This window comes from Protopterus annectens, chromosome 5.part0, assembly GCF_019279795.1.
Source record: "Protopterus annectens isolate FY-2018-M chromosome 5.part0, PAN1.0, whole genome shotgun sequence".
NCBI classification, from domain to species: Eukaryota; Metazoa; Chordata; order Ceratodontiformes; family Protopteridae; genus Protopterus; species Protopterus annectens.
The window spans coordinates 150,840,993-150,863,805 of record NC_056735.1 but is presented as its reverse complement, the minus strand read 5'-3'; the positions used below and the strand labels follow the sequence as shown (position 1 = coordinate 150,863,805).

Here is a 22,813-nt window from a genome sequence, read left to right as displayed (position 1 = left end):
TGGTCTCACCACAGCCCCCAGGATGTTCACCAAATGCATGGCAGTAGTGACAGCTGACCTGAGATGTCAGGGATTCCTGGTGTTTCCGTATTTGGATGACTGGTTCCTGACCACCCCCCACCAGGCATCTATTTCTCCAAAACATGGATGCCACGATTCAACTTTGTGCTCAATTAGGGATCTCCATAAATTGGGAAAAATCTGCATTATTGCCCTCTCAGTCTGTGATTTTTATAGGCGCATAGGTAGACACATTGAACATGACAGCTCATCTTCCTGCCGAAAGGGCACAAAATGTAATCTTTCAAATTCAGCGTTTTCTCCTGTTGTGGAAGGTCAAAGCAAAGTGGGTTCTTCAGCTCCTCTGAACTTTGGCATCCACCATCCTATTAGTACCATTAGCCAGGTTGCACATGAGAATTCTCCAGTGGCTTCTTCCTTCCCAATGGTCCTTCCAATATCTTCTGCTGAATCACCTATTCTGCTGACGGAATCATACAAGGAGGACCTCCTTTGGTGGAAAACACCCAACCAGCTGACGACGGGCACCCCCTTTGTTCCTGCCCCACCCATTGCCACTGTGACCACTGATGCCTCCCAGATCGGGTGGGGGGGCATTATCTCTGCAGGACTGTCCAAGGCACATGGCAAGAACACGAGGCTCACCTGCATATCAATGTTCTGGGAATGAGGGCAGTGCTCCTAGTGTTGCAAGCACTTCAAGACCTTCTTCCTCTAGGGACTATTGCGATACAATCAGACAACATGTCGGTAGTTTGGTATATCAACAAACAGGGCGGTACCAGATCTTACCCACTCTGTCAAGAGGCCATGCAAGTTTGTGAATGGGCGATTTCTTCCCAGTGCTTTCTGGTTGCAACACACATTCCAGGGACGACCAACGTGATAGCTGACAAGCTCAGCCAAGTGATCCTACTGCCTCACAAGTGGTCTCTGCCAGTCCAGTCAATGCCAGCTGCAGCAGCTATTTTTCCCTCATTCCCCCTCTGAGGGAGACACCCAGAGAGGCTCTAGCTCACGATTGGCCCCTGGGTCTTCTGTATGCTTTTCCTACTTTTCCTCTCATTTCCAAAGTGATTCAGAAAGCCAAACGGCTGGGATGCAAGTTAATCCTCATTTCTCCTTACTGGCCTCATTAGGTTTGGTTCCCCTTCCTCGAGCCTCTTCTCCTGGACAATCCTTGGATCATGGGCCTAGCTCCAGATCTGTTGACTCACATGTCAGGTTCACTACATCCGTCAATCCACACCCTCAAATTGACAGCGTGGCTGCTCCAATCCCATCCCTAGTCAGGCTTCACGATGTATCTTTCTCAGTGTCACATATACTTATGTCCTCCCATAAACCTTCAACTAGCAGACTATATGGCAGTAAATGGAAAAGATTTTCTATTTGGGCACAGAAAATGAATGTAGATCCCTGCACTGCTTCTATCCCTGTGATTCTGGAATTTCTCTCCAAGCTTTTTCAGCAAGGATCTGCTGCTGCCAGTATCAGAGTTCAGTTGGCAGCTATTTCTCATTCCCATTTAGGGTTTCCAGATACCAATTTAATGTCTCATAAGCTATGCAAGACCTTTTTGAAAGGAGCCACTCTGTTGAGGCCACCGCTCCAAGAACCTGTGGCTTCTTGGGATTTAAATTTTGTGTTGTCCAAACTGACATCTTCCCCGTTAGAACCTTCTCGCTCATCCTCATTGAAATTTTTGTCTTGGAAGACTGTGTTTTTGGTGCCCGTCACATCAGCTAGACGGGTATCGGAGTTACAAGCCTTGTCTGTTAAGCCACCTTATTTGACCTTTCATAAAGACAGGGTCTCATTGTCTAACTCACTCCCTCGTCTCCAAAGTTTGTTCCCACTCAACCTTAAATCAATCCATAGAACTCCCAGTTTTCTTCCCTAATCACTGTAATGCAGCTGAATATCAGTTTCTTCAGCTAGACGTTCATAGACAACTACATTTTTATTTTCCTCGGACCAAGGAGTTTAGGATCTCAGATCAACTATTCATTTCCTTTTCTGAATCCAGATTGGGCTTACCAGTTTCTAAAGTGACACTGTCTAATTGGATTTCCAGTTGCATAGCCTTTCTCTACAGTTCAGAGGGCAAACCTTTACCCTTCAAGATCAAGGCTCATTCTACCAGGTCTCTGTCTACCTCTGCAGCCCTTCAAGCCAGGGTCCCACTTGATAATATTTGTGCAGCAGCTATGTGGGCTACTCCTCACACTTTTATTGCACATTACAAATTGGATTTAGCTTCCAGGGGTAGAGCATCCTTTGGCTCCACAGTGCTCAGGAGTATTTTCCAGTGAGCCACCCAAGAATAAGGTGCTAGGGACGCTGTCCCATATGTAAGAATGAAGGTGAGATCGGACTACACAACATAAAGAAGTTATGTACTCACCATAATAACGTTCCATGTTGGTAGTCCATCTCACCCTTCATTTTTACCAACCCGCCCTCCTGCCCCCATCCTGGAAGAATCTGGAGATATTAATATTTTGGTTATCTTTAGTTGGAGACCCTTTAATATTGGTTTGTCTGTTATGGTTATTTCTTCTAGTGAGCAGCAAACAAGATCTGGGGTTTGTACTGGTGCACTATGGAATACCTGCTTAGCCATGAGCCAACCAGAAGTCTTCAAGCTTATATATCGTCCGAGTCGGAGCCAGGGATTGGCTCTGAACCCATATGTAAAAATGAAGGGTGAGATGGACTACCAACATGGAACGTTATGGTGAGTACATAATTTCCTTTTCATGTCTGTTGATATGATACCCATGTCATTATTGTCTCCATGCAGGGAATGCCAAGAATGCCTTATCGTCTGTGAGAGCTGAACTGGGAAATGCCTCCCACCCCCTTCAGGTGCATCCCTTTCTGCTGCTATGTAATGTGACTTTTGAAAGGCCTCCATTATCATCTCTTTGACCCATTTCTAAGATTACAGTATTATGCAATTTCTCCAACTTGTGGTATTGGCATCTTGGACCACTGTGTCTTACTCTCAGTACTGTAGAGGCTGGTTGGTGCCTCCTCTCCCATGCAGGTGTGGCCTGTGAGTCCTGAGTTCCTGTAGCAGGGCTTCATTCTTAGCAGGGCTGAACTGACTTCTGCTGTTTGCCATAACTGGAGGACGTGCATAAACCAAGGAACCTACTTAATCTCCTCCTACACCTTCCTATACCTCTCTTTATACTCCCTGTTAATGGAGACACTATCATGTATTATATTACTAATCTACCTCTGTTTTCTGTAATATTATCACATACTAGTGTGAACTTGTCTGATTTTTCTCTAAACTCTCATATACTGTTCACGCAGCATTTTATTTTATATATACTTGTCATTTAATGCTCTGTTACTGTAAATCCATGCAGTGATATAAATATGTAATTTTCTTCCTTTTTGAATGTATGGTATAACTGTGTAATATTCTTGGTTTTTGAATGTATGCATGTTAATATCTGTTTTTTTCCTGGAGCTTTTCTCCTCGGGTCTCCACTGAAAATGTGCCTTTGACTCAGCTAGACTAACCCAGTTAGCAAATGACAAATAAAGAAAGAAAGAATGAAGGAAAGAAAATAGATTATGGTAGTAGGTAGACTATGTGTGGGCATGGTAAAGTAGCCCTGATGTACATGTGTTAGCCTAGCTATTCAGCACAAGACAGAGTTGGGCAGGGACTTTTATATGGCTGGGGCCACAGATATTCTAAGCATTGCAGTATCCCAAAGATTAGCAAGGTTTGTGTGCAGGGGGGGTAGGGGTGGACTTATGCAGGGATACAACTGGGATATATAACATACATGGATCCACTGAGAATTGCAGGGGATGCGGGCTTCTGTGACACCAGGCATGTTGAGTCACAGGGGCACAAGGATTAAACAGTTGACAGAAATGTCATGCCAAGGGTAACTTATTTGGATATCCTCAGCAGATGAGCCAATGGCAATAGAGCACACCATCTGAAGGGCAGCTAGGAGTGGGGAAGCACAGTCCGTAGGTTGTTTACAAGCCAGTAAAGTACAGACTACTAATGCAACCAAACACTGACTAGTGTTAGCATTGCCATTTTCCAAGGAAGAATACACAGGTTCATAGGTTCATACTAGGCTATCTGCCCTAGGGCATTTATAAGCCTAGCCAGAGTGTGTTTGGCTTTCGCCACCCATTTTAAATGAATTTTGCTATGCCCTTTTTTGAGGTTAGTATACTGTGCCTCTGTCTAACAGTGACACAGAAGTGATACCTGGGGTAAACCTACGATCTCCCATCCACTCATCAAGATTCCTCTTGAAGAGAGTCAATGAGGGACTCTGCCTAACCTGGACTGGGATTTTATTCCAGAGTGAAGGGAGCCTCTGGGTTATGAATCTGTCCCTCCAGCATGTCCTATTTATTTCAGTGCTGAGGTTCAAGTCTCTTGAGCGTGTAGCTCGATGGGATTTGGATTTTCTGAGGTGCAGCATGTCCATTAATTCCAGGTTGGACATGGCTTTATACGTCAGATCGCCTCTGAGCAGGCGGTATGCCACTGAGTAGAGCTGGAGTTTCTTTAACCGGGCAGCATATGGCATCTGTTTGAGCCCTTTGATCCTCTTGGTGAGGTACTTTTGGGGTCTTTCCAGTTGCTGCAGGTGTCTGGTAACGTACATCCCAAAAGGGGCATTATACTCAATTATGGGCCTGATGAGGGATGAGTAAAGAGGCACAATGACCTCCCCTGATCTAGATGTGAATACCCTCATGATTAGGTGGGCTATATAAAATGTTTTTCCTAACCACTTTGGCCACGTGGTTGTCAAATGAGAGATTGCTATCAACTTGGGTCCCCAGGTCCCTAATTACTTCTTTAGTACTTAATGGATTACCACCTATGTGGTAATTTGTGGGCACTTTGTTTTTGCCAAAGGGGATGACTATACACCTTTTGGCATTTAGCTTGAGGCCATGGTTCTGGCACCAGTTGTCTGTTTCTGTGAGGCCCTTTTGTAGGATGCTTGTGTCAGCTGGAGAGTCGATTATGGCACCCAGTTTGCAGTCATCTGCGAACTTGGTCAGCCACAGTCCTTCCGTGTTGGCCTGTACCTCCGAGAAATATATACTGAACAAGAGAGGTCCCAAGACTGAGCCTTGTGGGACGCCTCTTGTAACTGGTTTGGAGTCTGACATGGCTCCAGCAATTCTAACCATGTGGGTTCTGTCCTTGAGCCAGTTTGCAACCCATCTAGTGACATAGGGGTTGATATTTAAGCTGGTGAGCTTATCTATAATGCCCGAGTGGGATATTGTATCGAAGGCTTTTGCGAGGTCCAGGTAGGCTGTGTGGACCACCTTCCCCTTGTCAATGGCGTTGGTGACTGTTTCAAAGAAATCGACCAGGTTTAAGAGGCAGGCTCTGCCCTTAACAAAGTCGAACTGGGTAGGATCCAGTGTCTGTAGGTCCCCAATACCTTTATTTATGAGGTCCATGATGATCCTTTCCATAGCTTTGCAGACCAAGCTAGTCAGGCTTATGGGGGGATAGTTTCCAGGATGCGTTGAGGCACCAACTTTGTGGAGAGGGACCACTGTTGCTGTACGCCACTCTTTGGGTACATATCCTGTAGTAAGGCTGAGACTGGACAGTAGTTTTATGGTTGGGTTTAGCTCTTCTTGGAGTTCATGTAGGACGCAGCCCGGGACACCGTCTGGTCCCATTGATGCTGTGTTTTTTGCTTTGGAGAGGGTGGCTCTTACCTGAGCATCTGAGATGTCAGGGGGGCAGCACTCTGCTGGGATAGATATTTGCCCTTTTGGTTGGGGGGGGGGGTTGCGCTGAACCTGTCAGCTAGGATGTTGGCAATGTCTGCGGGTTTGGTGTATTTTTTGTCATTTTGGACTAATTCTGAGCATATCTGGGAATTCCCACCCAGGTTCCTAACATAACTAAAGAAAGCCTTGTGATTATCCTTAGTGTCCTGTGCAATTTTTCTCTCGAAGCTGGCCTTAGACGATTTTATGAGTGCCCATAGTTCTTTGCTAATATTGATCAGAGATGCCTTCCCTTTTTGGGATTTTGCTCTATCATGTAGTAGCTTCCTCCTTCTATTGTATAGTTTGTTAATGGCTGGGGTCCACCAGACAGGATGCCTGTCTTTGGAGAAATGGGTCTTGGTTTTATTTGGGATTGCATGATCCATGCATTCCTGAAGGTGTTCATAGAATGCATTTATAAAGGATTCTGTGGTCTGGGCAGTATTTTCCACAGACCCAGGGGCTTTGAAGGATTCAACCTCGGTTTTGAGGAGTGTGAAATTTGCTTTAGAGAAGTTTTTCACTGTGGTTTCCTGGGCAGGGGGTGGGGTCGGGATGTGAATATCCAGTGAGATTAGTTTATGGTCAGATCTTACCAGTGATGGATACACTTCTGGTCTGGAGCATAGAGTCCCCATGTTGGTGATGATCAGGTCCAGTATGTTTTCTCCTCTTGTGGGAGTGGTAACAAGTTGTTCCATAGCATTTGAGTTTATAAATTCTAGGAACCTTTGGGCTAGGGTGTTGGAGCTAGAGTAATGCTCCCAGTCTATGTTTGGGTAGTTGAAGTCACCCAATATAATGGTGTTTGGAGAGACTGTCATATTTTCCAGTGGTCTCAGGAAGGCCGAGTGGGGTTCCTGGGTTTGGGAGGGTGGACTGTAGCCAGTTATAAACTGGAAGGCAGTTTTACCCACAGTTAGTTGCACATGGATAGTCTCTGATGCTTCGTGCAGTGCCACCAACCTGGAGGTGTGGGTATCTTTGACGAATATTGATACTCCCCCTCCTTTTGTGATTCGTTCCATGTTTTGGGGCCGAAAAGCATGGTATGAGGTATAAACTGGTAGTGCTGGGGTGCTCTCGGGAGCCTTGAACCAGGTTTCTGTTATTGCACAGATATCGATGTTCTCCATGCTAAGGAGAGTTTCGAGTGCATGCATCTTGAGGTTTAGACTTCTGGCATCGAGTAGCATTACTCTTAGTTTCTTATCCCTTGTGATACCTATGGAGGTGGGTTTGTCTTTTGAGCCTTGCCTAAAAAAGGCACTATGGGGGTGGCAAGAGCCTTTGCCAATATCCGAAAGCCCAGGGATGATAGGTGCAAGCCGTCCCTAGCGAAGCATCGTGGCTTGTTGAGCATGTCATCCCAGGCTGACAGGCATTGGATATATGACAGTATAGGTATATGACAGTAGGTATATGACAGTAGAGACATAGTGGGGTAGGGCAAAGGGTGCAACTGCCTCAAATGCAACATTTTAAGAGATGTGATTGGCAGATGCAGACGGAGTGGTAAAGTAGTACAGGCATTCAGAAATTAATGCTGGTATTGTATTTGCAGTCATGTCTGGAATGCTGAAGTGCTTTACATGTGGTGTTTAAACTGTAGCAAGTTGCTTGTTACACTTGTAGCAGGTTGTTTTTACAGTTTCATAGCAGAAACGTTTTTTTTTTTTTCTTGTCCTAAACTTTTAAAGAGGACTTTCTGCTGCTTCCTTATTGCACATTTTGGCATCAGACATGGTAGAGCAGCTATAAATGTTGCTAGCTTATAATAATTGCTCCACATATATATTGACGTTAGACTTCACCTCTGTCTGTGAATTACTGTGTTTCACAGAAGTGCATCAATAACATAAGGCATACATGCATTCTGCTGCTCATCACTGACCTGCTCATGCATGCAGACTCTTTGTGCATGCTTGACATGCTACTACTTGGCTGTATGATACAATGGAAGTGATTCAAAGCTATGTGTAGGGCTTCATTCTCATGCTGCCATTTTGTATTGCTCTGTATTCTTAGCAATGGCTGCCAGCCCTAGTGGTCCATGTAAGGCTCCTGTCTGATGTGTTAAGGAGAGCAAAAGATGCTGTTTCTCTTACACAACCAGTTTATGAAGTGGCCTTTGGGACATTATAAGTCCATTCTTTAAGGTGGATGCCTGGCACAGCCTGGCAGACTAACTGTCCAGAGTGACCCATTACCAGTGAGAAAAACAGGTAGCAATATGATTACCTGTGCCACTGCCTCTCTGAAGATCTCTGGCATGGGAAGCAGAAGTGAGGCAGGGACATTCTGTATGGTGTTGTATGATTTTGCTATTGCACTGTGTGTCAAACAGCAGTTAATAAACTGTGTTTCTACCTTTCACAGCTCTTTTCTTAATTCAGTTTGTTTCCTCTGACAGATCCCAGAATATAGTAACGTGGCTGCTGTGGGTGACTGTCAATTTGTTGTGTGTGCTATATTGGCTGCACTGTTGTGTCAATGTGCTGTTTTGTGGTATAAAGCATGTGATGGAGCTCTGGTGATTTGTGGCTACATGTTTATGCTTCTTCTTCCTTGTATATACCTGTGAAGTTGCATGTGCTTGTGCTCCATTCTACCTATATATGATAATACAGACTGCTGGCCAATCTCTGTGTACCATGTCCTACTTCTGCTTTCCTTGCACTTACACATAGTCTTGTAGTATCTGCCTGGCACTGTGGCCACCATTTCAGACATGTGTTTGCTTGCATGTATATCTAAAGCTGTAGCTTTGCACATTAATCTGCATTCCAGTCGCACTTGCATGTAATATGTGATGGCTTCCATATACTTTTTGTCTTTCAGCATGGGGAGATGGGTGATGCCTGCCACTTGAAACAGAAAAGGCTAACGATACACAGGAGTTAGTGCCATTTTATTTTCACATCAATACTTTGTAATGGTGTGCCAACTATGGATATTTCTCACTAACTGTACCCTTCCGTTTGTTTCTTCCTTCTGCAAATCACAGTGGTCCATGTGAGCCACAGGAGCATTAACTGTTGCTCATAGAAATCCTGGCCAATGCTGTGGCTGAGACATATGAATGGGGTGGGATTGCCTTACTGTTGATGAGGTCTAGTCCATTTCAGGCAGGTAGTCCAATCCATTCACCTTAATCTAGTTAATCTTTAAAGGCATTTTGCAGAGGTGCTAGGCAATAAACTATTTTTCCATTCACTTTTGTGTTTTATACTGAATTTATATGTATTTTGAAAGTGGTTTATATACACTCCAGTCACCTTCTGTAGATTGGTTTGAGCTGGAGCATGTGATCAAGGTGGTAGCTGAACTAGTAATGGTACACTTGTTCACTATGCATAAACCCCTCCTGCAGTGGATATTGGACTCACTTGACTAACTATCCAGAGCCATAAGGCCGTCAGAGGCAGGTATGGCCCATACTTCCATCCACCTGGTTCCAGGACCTCTAGCTACTGGGTCTTTAAAGACCCTTTGGGCCAGTCAGCAGCTGGCAAGCTGCCTGTACTTGTTCCTGTTCCCAACCATTTTCTGTCTTCCCTTTTCTTTCCACCACATTCATGTTTTTGACCTCTACTCTCTTTCTTACTGTAATATACATGAAGTGGGGGCATTTCCCCACAAAAATGTGCCCTACCTTCTCCAACCTTGTTTTACCTTGCTGTTTTCCTATTGTTCTTACACCTCATTTCCTACTTTCCAGCCCTTTTATGGAAGTAATATGGTGTCCATCTTGATGGGAATCTATTGACTGGTCCTTCACCTTTGCTATATATATTATTCCTTTGGAGCATGCAGTAGCAGCATGCCACTGCTGGTAGCTGCTTGTGCCACCAGTAGCTCATAAATGTGTTCTCATGAGGTTCTTGTAAAGAGGCACTAGGCCAATACCTTGCCCTTGTATGTGTGTACTTGGCTATATATTGGTCTGTTTCATTTACAACATTTCTATTCTGATCCATCTATCTCTTTAAAGTGCAGCTTTCTGCCTGCTCAAGTAGTATGTCCTGGCCTGCATAGTTATTCACATTTGTTATTCACTGCAGTGTTTTCTCTCTATACAGTGCCTGAAACACATCTCTGTAGACTAAGGTCAATGTGCTCATTTAAGTTAGAAATGTACTTTTAACAGTTAATTGCATTTTAAATACTGTAATACACCAATAGCTGTGTTATAAAATCACTTGTATTTTCTTAACAAAGAGATTCTGCCATGGTAAAAGCTTAGTTTGGTATTTATATGGATTGTAAAGGAGTAGAGTACAGATATAAAATGCAAGTTGGCTGAATTTTAAGTGTAGTAGTTGGGCAGCTTTAATGTAGTTTTGACTTGATGATCCTATCAATTGTTTTAAAGAGCATGTTTTTATTCTCGTGGTCTAATCAGGTTTGGATTAAAAAGCAGGCACTGTATATAACAATGATTCATTGACATAATAACTTGTTTTTATAATTTCCAATGAAAATTGAAACTACTTAGAATAAATAGAAATTATTAGAAAATCTGTCAACAGTGTTACAATTTATTTACAATGTGCACACATACAGTGGATATAAAAAGTTTACACACCCCTATTAAAATGCCAGGTTTTTGTGATATAAAAAATGAGACCAAAATAAATAATTTCAAAACATTTCCCACCTTTAATGTGACCTATAACCTGTACAATTCAACTGAAAACAACAAATCTGTTAGGGGAAAAATGTAAAAAATAAAAAACATACAATACGCTGGTTGCATAAGTGTGCACACCCTTAAACTAATAGTTGTGTGTGCACACCCTTAAACTAATACTTTGTTGAAGAACCTTTTGATTTAATTACACCTTTCAGTATTCTTGGGTACAAACCTGCCATCAATTAAAGAGACTCTGATTAACTCCAAATAAACTTCAGCTGTCCTACTAGGATTTTCATGACATTTACTCAGTTGCTGCTACAGCAAAAGCCATGGTTCGCAGAGAGCTTACAAAGCATCAAAAAGATCTCATTGTTGAAAGGTATCAGTCAGGAGAAGGGTACAAAAAAATTTCCACAGGATTGGATATACCATAGAACACAGCGAAGACAGTCATCAAAAAGTGGAGAAAATATGGACCAACAGTGACGTTGCAAAGAACTGGACGTCCCTCCAAAACTCATGAAAAGACAAGACGAAAACTGGTCAGGGAGGCTGCCAAGAGACATACAGCAACACTGAAGGAGCTCCAGGAATTTCTGGAAAGTACTGGTTGCATACTACATATGACAACAATCTCCTGTATTCTCCATATGTCTGGATTATGAGGTAGGGTTACAAGGCGGAAGCCTTTTCTTACACAGAAAAACATTCAGACCCAGCTAAAATTTGCAAAACAGTACATCAAGTCTCCCAAAAGCATGTGGGAAAATGTGTTATGGTCTGATGAGACCAGGGTTGAACTTTTTGGCCACAATTCCAAAAGGTACGTTTGGCGCAAAAAAAACCCACTTTGCATCACCAAAAGAACACCACCCTCACAGTGAAGCATGGTGGTGGCAGCATCATGCTTTGGATTGCTTTTCTTCAGCTGGAACTGGGGCTTTAGTCAAGGTGGAGGAAATTATGAACAGTTCTAAATACCAGTCACTTTTGACCCAAAACCTTCAGGCATCTGCTAGAAAGCAGAAGATGAAGAGGAATTTCACCTTTCAACACAGAATGACCCCAAGCATACATCGAAATCAACAAAAGATTGGCTTCACCAGAAGAAAATTAAAGTTTTGGAATGGCCCAGCCAGAGCTCAGACCTAAATCCAATAGAAAATCTGTGGGATGACCTGAAGAGGGCTGTGTACAACAGATGCCCTTGCAATTTGATAGATTTGGAGTGCTTTTGCAAGGAAGAGTGGGCAAATATTGCCAAGTCAAGATGTGCCATGCTGATAGCCTCCTACTGAAGAAGACTGAATGCTGTAATTAAATCAAAAGGTGGTTCAACAAAGTATTATTATAAAGGTGTGCACACACAACTAAGTATTAGTTTAAGAGCGTGCACACTTTTGCAACCAGCGTATAGTACATTATTTAGTTTTTATATTTTTTCCCCCTAACACTTTTGTTTGTTTTCCAGTGGAATTGTACAAGTTATAGGTCACATTAAAGGTGGGAAAAGTTTTGAAATTATTTGTTGTGGTCTCATTTTTTTATATCACAAAAACCTGGCATTTTAACAGGGGTGTGTAAACTTTTTATGTCCACTGTACATGTGTACATATATAAATACTCTCAAAATTTCGCATAACATCTGTCATTTTCTTATGGTTCAGGTCATGGCTGAAAAGGGTCCTCAAACCAGTGTACTTTCCAGTTAACAAATATAATACACCTTTCATAATTAATTTTTATAGTCTTAAATTATACTGCACGAGTGCTGTTCTTCTGTCATGTTTAGATAAACTCTTACTGACAGAGCCAATTGTTGCATCTACGTTGTGCTTTTTAAACATTACTTTAAAAAAATTCCCTCTCTTTTAGGTTTTAACATCAAGAGATACTTGTCAGTCTCAGATTTCCAACTTGAATAAAGTCATCAGTGGAAAGGAGAATGAGCTTCATCAGATCCAGTCAGAAAACAATGCTCTCTTCAAGGAGCTCTCATCAACAAAAGAACTCCTGGCCAAAGTTGACACCAACAAGGAAGTGGCTATCAAGCAGCTGACCCTGAAGGGCCATGAGTTAGAACGGGTATGTTATTATAAGAGGCACTTATCTCGTGCACAGGATAGGAAGAAAAATAACTTGCTTTTCAAATTAAAATTATCTGTCAGAATGTAAATAATGGTCATACTTCAGTTCAAATTAAAATTATCTGTCAAAATGTAAATAATAAAGTCATACTTCAGTATGTAGTGACTGATTGAATGAATGATTGGTAGACTGTAGACTAGGATAGTCCACCTGGGAAAGAAGAGCCTCTTTTCAGTGGAGGCCTGGGGAGAGAAGCTCCAAATAATGAGAATAAAAATAGACACACTAATGTTCGAATGCATAGAGTTGTAAGGAAAACACTACAATAGATCAGAGACAACACACAGTAATGGTCTAATAAGTAAAGCTCTAACGAAACACTACATTAAGAATTGAAACACCATAGAGTAATGGTCTAACACAGAATTTTATGTACTCAGGATATTAATATAAAGATCTTTTGACAGTGGTTCTTCAGTTTATCTGACATTAAAATAGGGAAACTTGAAGTAACAGTCGGAAGAAGAAGTAGAGTGAGAACAAATAGAAGAAAATACTAGGAAAGTGGGAAGAACTGGCATGAAAGATGAGAATGAAAAGTGGGAATTTAAGGAAATTGGAAGAAAAAGGATGAAGTTTGTGGAGCTATGGAGAAGAGATAGTACAGCTGTGAAGCAGCTTGTGGTTTGCGCTTAAGGTGTCTATAAGTCAGGTTCTTATACACATGCTAGTGGCTTGAAGGATCCACATTATTCTGATGAGGCAGGTGAGCACAGCCCGAAAAGGTGTTGCTTTAATTTGGGTTTGTAGAATCTTAATTTGTTTGTGTTAGCTGCAGTGGTAACTTGTTCCAATGTTTGAAGACATAACTGGAGTAGAGAGCATCTCCTGCAGCACTGATTGACTCTATGATGACCAAAAAAAGTTTTTCACTGAAATGTAACTCTGCATGGTGAATACAGCTGAAGAATGTTTTTAGAGAGGGGCAATTATCAGTTGTAGATAAAATTATAGGCTCTGACTAGCAAGTGGAGATTAGGTGCTGTGGTAAATCTTGCCATTATAGCTGTTTTAAGGTGAGACAGTCGTGAGTCTTGTATGAGAAATTTGTTGCAAATTTTGTTACTTTGTTGCAGCATGCCTCTTATTATGTTTGCTGTGTGGTGTGAAAGTTTGTAGAGTGCAGGAAAGAGGTAGGACTGGCAGTGGTTTTCCTTGTTGCATCTGTTGGGTATGGGCTTGACTGATGGAGAAGTCCCATCTTTTTGCTGTTTTTTTCTGTTTTGTGATGATGTATGTGCTGATCAAATTTCAGATTTCCGTCTATAGTTACACCTAGTAGTTTTGTGTGGGTTACCTTTTCTATGGTAGTGTTACTGACTGATGTAATACTAAAAGTGTGTTTGAGGAAAAATAATTTTTGAGGTGTGAATAACATTAACTTGTTTTTCTTATGGTTTGCTTGGTGAGCTGGGACTCAACAGAGGAAAAGCATGTTTGGGTGATTGCTTGAAGTTTTGAAAGACTTGGTGTAATACAGAGGGGGTTAGAGACATTGGTGTACTGCGTGATGGGTGCTTGTTTGGTAGCTGAGCGGAGCTTGATTATAAATGTATTAAATAGAAGGGGGCCAAGAACTGACCCTTGGGAGATACCTACAGGAACTGGAAGGAAAGTTGAGAAGGTTTGTTGCCATTTTATAGCCTGTTGTCTGTTACTAAGGTATTTATTGAACCAGGATAACATACGGTGGGATAGGGCTAGGGTGGAGAGTTCAATTAGTAGTTTAGGATGAGAGAAAGTCTCAAATGCTTTGCAGATGTTGATGTGGGTGAATAAGACTAAATCACATGCATTTCTATGATGATTTATTGTCTTGCTGAAGGCAGTTGTGGTGCTATGACTTGGATGAAAGCCATGTTGAGTCTGTGAGAGGAGGTTGTTGACAGTGAACTTTTAGAAGAGCTGTATGCGAGTGCATTTCTGTAAAGTTTTTAGTAAGGGAAATAGTATTGTGAGAGATCTGCAATTAGAGAATTCTTTTGAATTTCTACCTTTGTGAAGGGGTATGATATAAGATTTTTTCCCAGAGGAATGGGATATGGGTTACTAATGGAATGACTAGGCCAGTTTTATCTGCTGCCACTTTTAACATATTCACCTGGAAGGTTATCTGCAGCTTGACTTACGAGTTTTAAATTTTGGAGATTTTTGTTTTTTGGATTGTTTTAAGGAGACAGATGTTGTGATGTCAATTAGCTGAGAAGGTAGTGGTGGTGGTGTAGATGAAGGATTATTTTTGCCATAGATAAAAAATGTTTGGATGCAATGGTTGATGAACTGGGTGGAAATGTCACTGGTGTTATTATTAGCTGATGGTGTTGATGTGGCTAATGGCTAGGGTTAGTAGAGTTTTCAGTGATGGGCAGAGGAGCTTTGGGTTATGTTGGTGTTTTTCCTGGAGATTACTATAGAAGTTTTTTTGTTGTCTATTTTGATACAGGGTTTGATACACATTCTAAGATGTTTGAAGTTTTTCAGTTGTTTTGAGATTTGGTTGGGACAACTGCTTCCAAGCTTTGTCCCTGATGTGCATATGTTGCTTGGCTGCTTTTGTTAACCAAGTTGCTGGGTTAGAATTTATCCTTTCTGTCCTTATGGGAAGCAGTTCATTTAGTATATCTAAAGCTATGTTGTTAAATTCTGAGACTGCTTCCATTGGAGGCAATTTAGGGTATCCCTGTTACATAGCTGAAGGCTGGAAATAAAAATTTGAAATTGGAATTTGCTGATGTCGTGTGTCTAATTATAGTGTGGTTGTGTGTAGATATTGTTTTGCAGCCTCATAGCAAAGGTTTGGAGATGGTCACTGATGGCATCTGGTAGGCAACCACTAGCGATTATTTTGTTCACAGATGAGGTGAAAACCAACCCAATGTTCATGCTCTCCTGGTATTTTGTTAAGCCAAGCTGGGGTACTGATGAGTTGAGTGAAATTATACAGGTTTATTGTGTAGGCCCACGTGGGGTAGCTGAGCATATTAGTTGCCATTCAGCGCTGAGATATCCCAGTATGATTGTTTTATGTCTGATGTTGGTGGATATCCATCATAGTATTTATTTGGTAATGTTAATATTGCTACTGGGGGTTATGCATAGGGCTGTTATGTAAGTGCTGTTTTTACTGTTCAGCTTTAACTGAGAGATGATTATTTCTGCAGTGTTAAATTTGGCAATGATATTAGAGCGGAGAGTCATTTAAAGAGTATTTCTATAAAACGATGGAGAAAACTCATGAGTTTTTGTGCTTGAAGCAAGTAAAAGAATAAGATAGAGTACAGGTGCAGTAAAAGGGAAAGATATAGTTGATGAACATCAAGAAAGTTGTCCTAGTCTACACAATTAATAGTTAAAACTGTACTGCTGTTTTTACGTAAATTGGCAGTTTATAATTGGAAAAATTAATCTGTTGCTAGGATGGCTGGTCAACTTCTACACTCACGCTATGGTTCCTTGGGTGATTCAGTGAGAGAGAGAGAGAGAGAGAGAGAGATTCTGTTTCTAAGATAACACTTTGTTTCCTTTTCCCTAGTCTCAATAAGTCATGTTTTCCAATAAGCAAGCTCCCCAGTTAACATTTATTCACATGGCTATGCTTTTCCTGTCATCTAACAACACTGTCATTTAGTTATGTTAAATATTTCTAATTATCTTTTTTTAAAGAAAGTTTTTTTTTTGAGATCATGGTGGTAAAGTTTTAAAATGAAATTGATAATATTGTAGTACTTTGCCTTTTCTTGTCAGCTTATCAACCAACATTCAAATAATCACTAACATGTGGTTAACATTTTCATTCACTTCACTAGGAGGGAATGCTAGTTACTTGTTTAATATAATTTTTGGCCTCCTTTTTCTCCAAATCCCATCAAACCTACTCCCTAACCGACACATTTGTTCCATTCCTTCTTTTGACATCTGATGACACACACAGGATGAGACAAGGATCAGGGATTTAGGCCTCATCCTTTGTTTGTTTTACCTTCCATCTTTTGGTTGGTAATTGTTTTGAAGTGCCCACTGCACAAAGCCTCAATGAGGATATGTGCAGTTGTACCTTCAGTGCTTTGTTAGAGTGAAAGGAACTCCATGCAGGGTTCATGATATAAGTTTCACATGTCTAGTACATTGCTGATGTCAAGTTCTCTGCCTTTCCCTAGCAATCCTGAATTGGGTTAAGCAGGCAATGAGAGAATGAATAAATGATATAGCTAGCTGTGGGGGTAATGAGTAATTGATATAAATGTATTTCCATATATGTACTAGCTGAACTTCATCAGAGCCCAGACCAGGCTAAGGGCATCTGTATCTAACTGAACATAATGATATAATCATTGTCGGTGATCTTTAAATAAATGCAGTCAGTCTCTCACCATCCTGGAGTTTATGCCCAGCATACAACACTAAAGAAGTAACAGTGAGTTGCAGAAATTGGTGTCTGTGTTTGAATCACAAGTTATATTTTCAAGTCTTGCACTTCTGATATACAGCCACTGGAGTGTGTAATTTAATATATTCTGTAATGACATTTATACATAAAGCAATTCTTATATCCAAGTCCATCTTAAGCTTAATACCCCCACCTCTGGAGTTATATAATCAAATTCTGTATTTGTTGAGGTTCATAGTATAGAGATGTAGATATATTATGTAGTATTTATCATTTTCTCCTTCTGCCTCCATTTTGTCTAGATGTACTTCATTTTCTGTATCCACCATTTTGTATGCATATTTTGACACCAGAGAAATACTGCCAGTCCAGGTATCTGGAATTTTGTAAATAATCATGCATTTGTGAATATTAATATGATTTATATAGTTGTCTTACAAATATAAGAGAACTATATGTTATGTACTGAGCTTCAAGAATGTAACCACTGTGTACCCTACTGGAAAAGAACAGACATTTATATAAACTATATACCTGTGCAAATGTATGTTTTAATAGTAAAAGTTGGAACATACAGAGTTAACTTGCAAAACTTCAAGAAAATAAGTTGGAAAGTGTTTTACGATTGTGTTGTCTCAGGTTTCAGTGCAGCAAGCAGATACCATGTCTAGAGCTAGAGTTTGTTCTATTGTCTTGAAACAGAAATAAGTGTTTGTTTTATGACTTCCAGTTCTAGGTAAACATCTGAGGGATATGTACTTCTCATACAGAGATGCTAAAATTCTTAGTTTCTGTTAGCCTGGGAACTGAGGGCAGGTGACAAAGAGTGATGACATCTGAGCTAACCCAGCAGTAATGTTGATTATTAATTTAAGAACTCTCTCAGAGAAAACTTTGCATTTTGTATCTTGTCTTGGACCTAGAAACATCCATCATCAGCACTTCTGCCTGCGTCTTTCTCTGTAAGTAAGTCTAGGGTACAGTCAGTTCTTGTAGATATGGTTAGGAATATAGTAAATATTAGTTTGGATGTTTTCTGTATTTATTTGAGACTGCCCTGCAATGTTGTTTTAAACTATTTCCTGTGATTCTGAACTCTGTAGTTACTGTATTCATTGAGTATTGTCTTGTTCTTTTATTATTTATTATTAAATAGAGTTAAACCATTTCATTGTGGCTGGTTTGTTTAGAGATATTTAAGCTCTTAGAGTGCTTGCATATGTATTTCATGTCACTGTATAGGCCCCTCCAATAGCCTCGCTCTTGGTCACATTTACCATTTGGATAACAGTAACATTAAACAGTAGGATTGGGCACCCTTTGTAAGGGCCTTAGAGTAGCTGATAAGTAGTAGTTGGTGGCAGTGATTGATATTATTATGTTGTAAAGAACTGTTTGCTAGAATTTTTTAAGTTAACACCTGAAGCTTTTAGGAAAACGTTTTGTGAGCATAGACGCAAGGCAGATACAAGTGTGTATTAACATGTTGCTGAACTAAGCACTTATTTTCATATGTGGGTGAGTGAATGTTAGGTCACCACTTTTGAAGGGCTGGCAGGCCTTTTGGTGAGGGAACAAGGCCATAACACTTTGCCTGAGGATATGAGAATCTGGTTAGCTGATAGACAATGCACTACTGCAGATGAGTTGGGAAAGAAGGGAGACCTATACCTAGCAAGCAGGGCATCACTGTGCAGGAAAGAGACACCCAGTGCTGCTCATGGGTCTAAGAGAACCCATGGTGTGCAGCCCAGACTACACCAACAAGGTCTTCTAGTAGCAGGGGAAGCCACTAGTCCAGGTACACATCCAGGACCAAGGGTTAAATGTTTTTAATGCAACCAGTGGGGCCATGTAGCATATTGATGTCCAAGGAGGTAAGGTGGGGAACAAAAGATGGGAGAGCCAGTAAGTGGGAATGACAAAATGCTAAAAGTAGGTTGTCTCGAGACAACAAGGGTACCAAACTACCACAAGAGGTTATAGCCTATCTTAGTAAATGGAAAAGAGGCCATGGCTAAGAGAGACACAGCCTCTGACCTAACCATGGTGAAGCCTGCAATGGTTACAGAGGAGCACTACTTGCTTGGGCACTCTACTCCAGTCAGAGCTTTAGGAAGGGCCCCATTCCAAATGCCTTTGGCTAGGTTTCACCTTGACTGGGAGGGTGGAAAAGGAAGCAAGCAAGTAGGTGTGTTTGGGGATATCCCTGCAGATTTCCTGATAGGGAATGATTTTGATAATGCAGTACTATGTTTGCATGCAGTTACACACAGTCAGGCTTGGAGACAAGCATGTGGCTTTGGTAGCCTGGGGGAGATCCAGACAGACTGCACACTTGCAGCCAGGACTGGTAAGGTCATAACATCAGGGAGGGAGCTACCCTGTAGCAGTGAGACTGAAGATGAGCCACAGCTGCTTGTGGGTACTGATGTTTCCTTGGACAGAATGACTACAATGGACGAGGTGAGTAGTAGTGCCCAAGCTGTCAGTGAGGTACATCTGTCAGAGGATACCAGACGTCCTGTGGAAGAGGAGCTCAGAAGAGTTACAAAGAGAGAGCTGAGACAGGCTCGGTTCTCAGTCCCTACACTACAAGGCCTGAGGGAGGTAGCTAGTGAGGCACCTGATTCTCAAGGGAAGGGGGATCTGTATACTGGGACAGAGGGATGCTGTATAGAGAGTGAACCCTCTGAGGGAGGGCTAGAGGGTGAGAGAATACAACAGTTGGTAGTGCCAAGAGCCTACCATCTGGCACTTCTAGCCACAGCCCATGATATTCCTTTTGCAGGTCATATGCACATAAAAAGTACAAAGAGACATATTATGCAGAACTTTTATTGGCCAGAGATTTCCAGAGATGTAACATGGTACTGCAGGACCTGTGAGCAGTGCCAAAAGGTAGGCCTTTGCCTGTGACTGAGGAGCCATTTCAGAGGGTAGCTATGGATATTGTGGGGCCTCTGAGTACCCCAAGTTCCACAGCGAAAAATATATCCTAGTGGTAGTAGATTATGCTACCAGATACCCAGAAGCAGTGGCTCTGTCCTCCATTGAGGCAGAAAGGATGGCAAATGCTTTGTTAGAGATTTTCAGCAGAGTAGGTTTCTCAAAATAAATACTGATTGACAGAAGTGCCAATTTCATGTCAGACCTGCTGGCTTGTCTGTGGAAGTACTGTGGGATGAAGCGCCTAAAGACCACCCCCTACTATCCTCTGACTAATGGTCTTGTTAGGAGGTTAAACTCTACACTCACGTTCATGCTATGAGCATCTGCAGACCAGTTCAAGAGGGAGTGGGACAGATATTTACCCCATCTGTTGTTTGCTTACAGAGAGGTACCCCAAGAATCCACAGTTTTTTTTATTCTTTGAGTTGTTATATGGGCATAGGGTGAGGGGACCTCTAAATTTGATTCGAGATGAGTGGGAGGATGAGTGTGAATCTCACAAGGATTCTGTTGTGGCATATGTCCTAAACCTCAGGACAAAGCACAGGGAAGTCATGGGCTTGGCCCAGGAGAACCTGGGAGAAGCCCAACAGCAGAAAAAGGTCTAGTATGACAGGAATGCTCAAGCTAGAGAGTATTCTGTAGGGCAGCAGGTAATGGTTTTCATTCCTGTCAGACACAACAAGCTGCAGGCAGCTTGGGAGGGACCCTACAAGGTGGTAAGGAAGGTCAATAATGTTAACTACATGGTAGAACTGCTAGGCAGGAAGCAGGGGCACAAACTTTACTATGTTAACATGATGAAACCTTACCATGACAGGGAGGCCCTTGTGCTAAGAGGCAGGAGGAGTCTGAGGGAGATCTATGGCTACAGGGAACCAGTCAGCCAAATCCCAAATTACTATGGTGGAGCCTAGGGTTTCAGGCATATGATAGGACAGTGCAGCACTGTACTGGGGTAAGCAATGCCAAGGCAGCTGGAATCTCAAAACAGGGAATGGGGTAAGGTATCCCCAGATAGTCAACCCTCTCAAGTAACGTTTCTCAAAGGTCACTTAAAAACTAGCTTGAGTTTTTGGGGAGGGGAGAAATGTGACACCAGGGAAATACTGCCAGTCTAGCTATCTGGAATATTATAAATAATCATATGTCATGTGTTAATTTGATTCATATGCTTGTCTTACAAATGTGAGAGAACTGTATGTTATCTACTGAGCTTCAAGAATTTAACCACAGTGTACCCTACTGGAAAAGAACAGAAATCTATATAAACTACTGTATATACATGGGCAAATGTATGTTTTAATAGTAGAAGCTGGAACATACAGAGATAACTTGCAAAACTTCAAGAAAATAAGTTGAAAAGTAAAGTGTTTTACGATTGTTATCTGAGTATCAGTGCAGCAAGCAGATACAATGTCTAGAGCTAGATGTTTTTCTATTGTCTTGAAACAGAAATAATTACTAGGTTTAAAATGTAAAAGTGTTTAATTGTTTTATGACTTCCAGTTCTAGGCAAACAACTGAGAGATATGTACATCTCACCCAGAGATGCTAAAATCCTTAGTTTCTGTTAGCCTGGGAACTGAAGTCATGTGACAAAGAGTGATGCCATCCTAGCTAACCCAGCAGTAATGTTGTTTATTAATTTAAGAACTCTCTCAGAGAAAGACTTTGCATTTTGTATCTTGTCTTGGACCTAGAAACACGCATCATCAGCATTTCTGCCTGTGTCTTGCTCTGTAAGTAAGTCTAGGGTACAGTAATTTCTTTTAGATATAATTAGGAATATAGTAAAGATTAGTTTAGATGTATTTATTTGAGACTGTCCTGCAATGTTGTTTTAAAATATTTGCTGTGATTCTGAACTCTGTAGTTACTGCATTGATTAAGTATTGTCTTGTTCTTTTATTATTTATTTTTAAATATATGTAAACCTTTTAATTGTGGCTGGTTTGTTTAGATCTATTTAATCTCTTAGAGTACTTGCATATGTATTTGGTGACACTGTATATCCCACTTCAATAGCCTTGCTCTTGGTCACACTTACCATCTTGATAATAGTAACATTACACAGTAGGATTGGGCACTATTTGTAAGGGCCTTAGAGTAGCTGATAAGTAGTGATTGGTGGCAGTGATAACTACCTTATAGTCTGGGTAGAAGGGAGCATAGCTAGTAAACCTGTGCCAGGCTTCCCCAGGAGTGTCTGTGTGTTTGTATATGAATCAAATCTCAAAGTGTGTGTGTGTGTGTGTGTGTGTGTGTGTGTGTGTGTGTGTGTGTGTGTGTGTGTGTGTGTGTGTGTGTGTGTGTGTGTGAGTTACTTGGGCAGGGACACGAAGGACTGGTTGGACAGAGACGGTGCTGGAGGTTTTGGCTTGACCACTCGGCTGAGATCTTAACCCTTTAGCTGTGTCAATGGGGAGTTTTACTGGGGATCTGGAGAAAGAGGTAGAAACCAGCCCCAGACTGATTGTGATCTCTGTGTGCTCTTAAGGGAAATTGTATTTTACTGTATGTGTACTTGTCATCCTCCCATTGTGTACGTCCCTCACTGGTGCTAGTGGTGAGGATTGAGGCTCTTTGATTACTGGGCCAGTGCAAGGAAATCACACATATCATAACACATGCCTGCCATCCTGCAACCTATGTTTTCTACTGGCTTTAATTTTGTTACTTTTTCAAGTACACTCAGCACATATTGACTTTAGCTATCAATCTGTCACTCACACCTGAAATATGACTGCAGTTTACGATGATTAACAGTTTGTTAACAGTATGCTCAGTCTGTTTTAATTCTGGAGTATTCATCTCTGCTGTTTTCAATGTTACAGCAATATTATGCTTGCATGTAAAACAGT

At 41.4% G+C, this 22,813-nt stretch overlaps 1 protein-coding gene across 1 annotated transcript in view; it reads left to right on the top strand.

Annotated features, from left to right (window-relative positions):
* TSGA10 (testis specific 10) overlaps positions 1 to 22,813 on the top strand; it is a 1,008,750-nt gene that overhangs the window by 853,051 nt on the left and 132,886 nt on the right. The window contains exon 16 of the mRNA XM_044071816.1: positions 12,338 to 12,547. Coding sequence (XP_043927751.1) covers positions 12,338 to 12,547 — 210 coding nt within the window. The remainder of the gene's footprint in view (positions 1 to 12,337; positions 12,548 to 22,813) is intronic.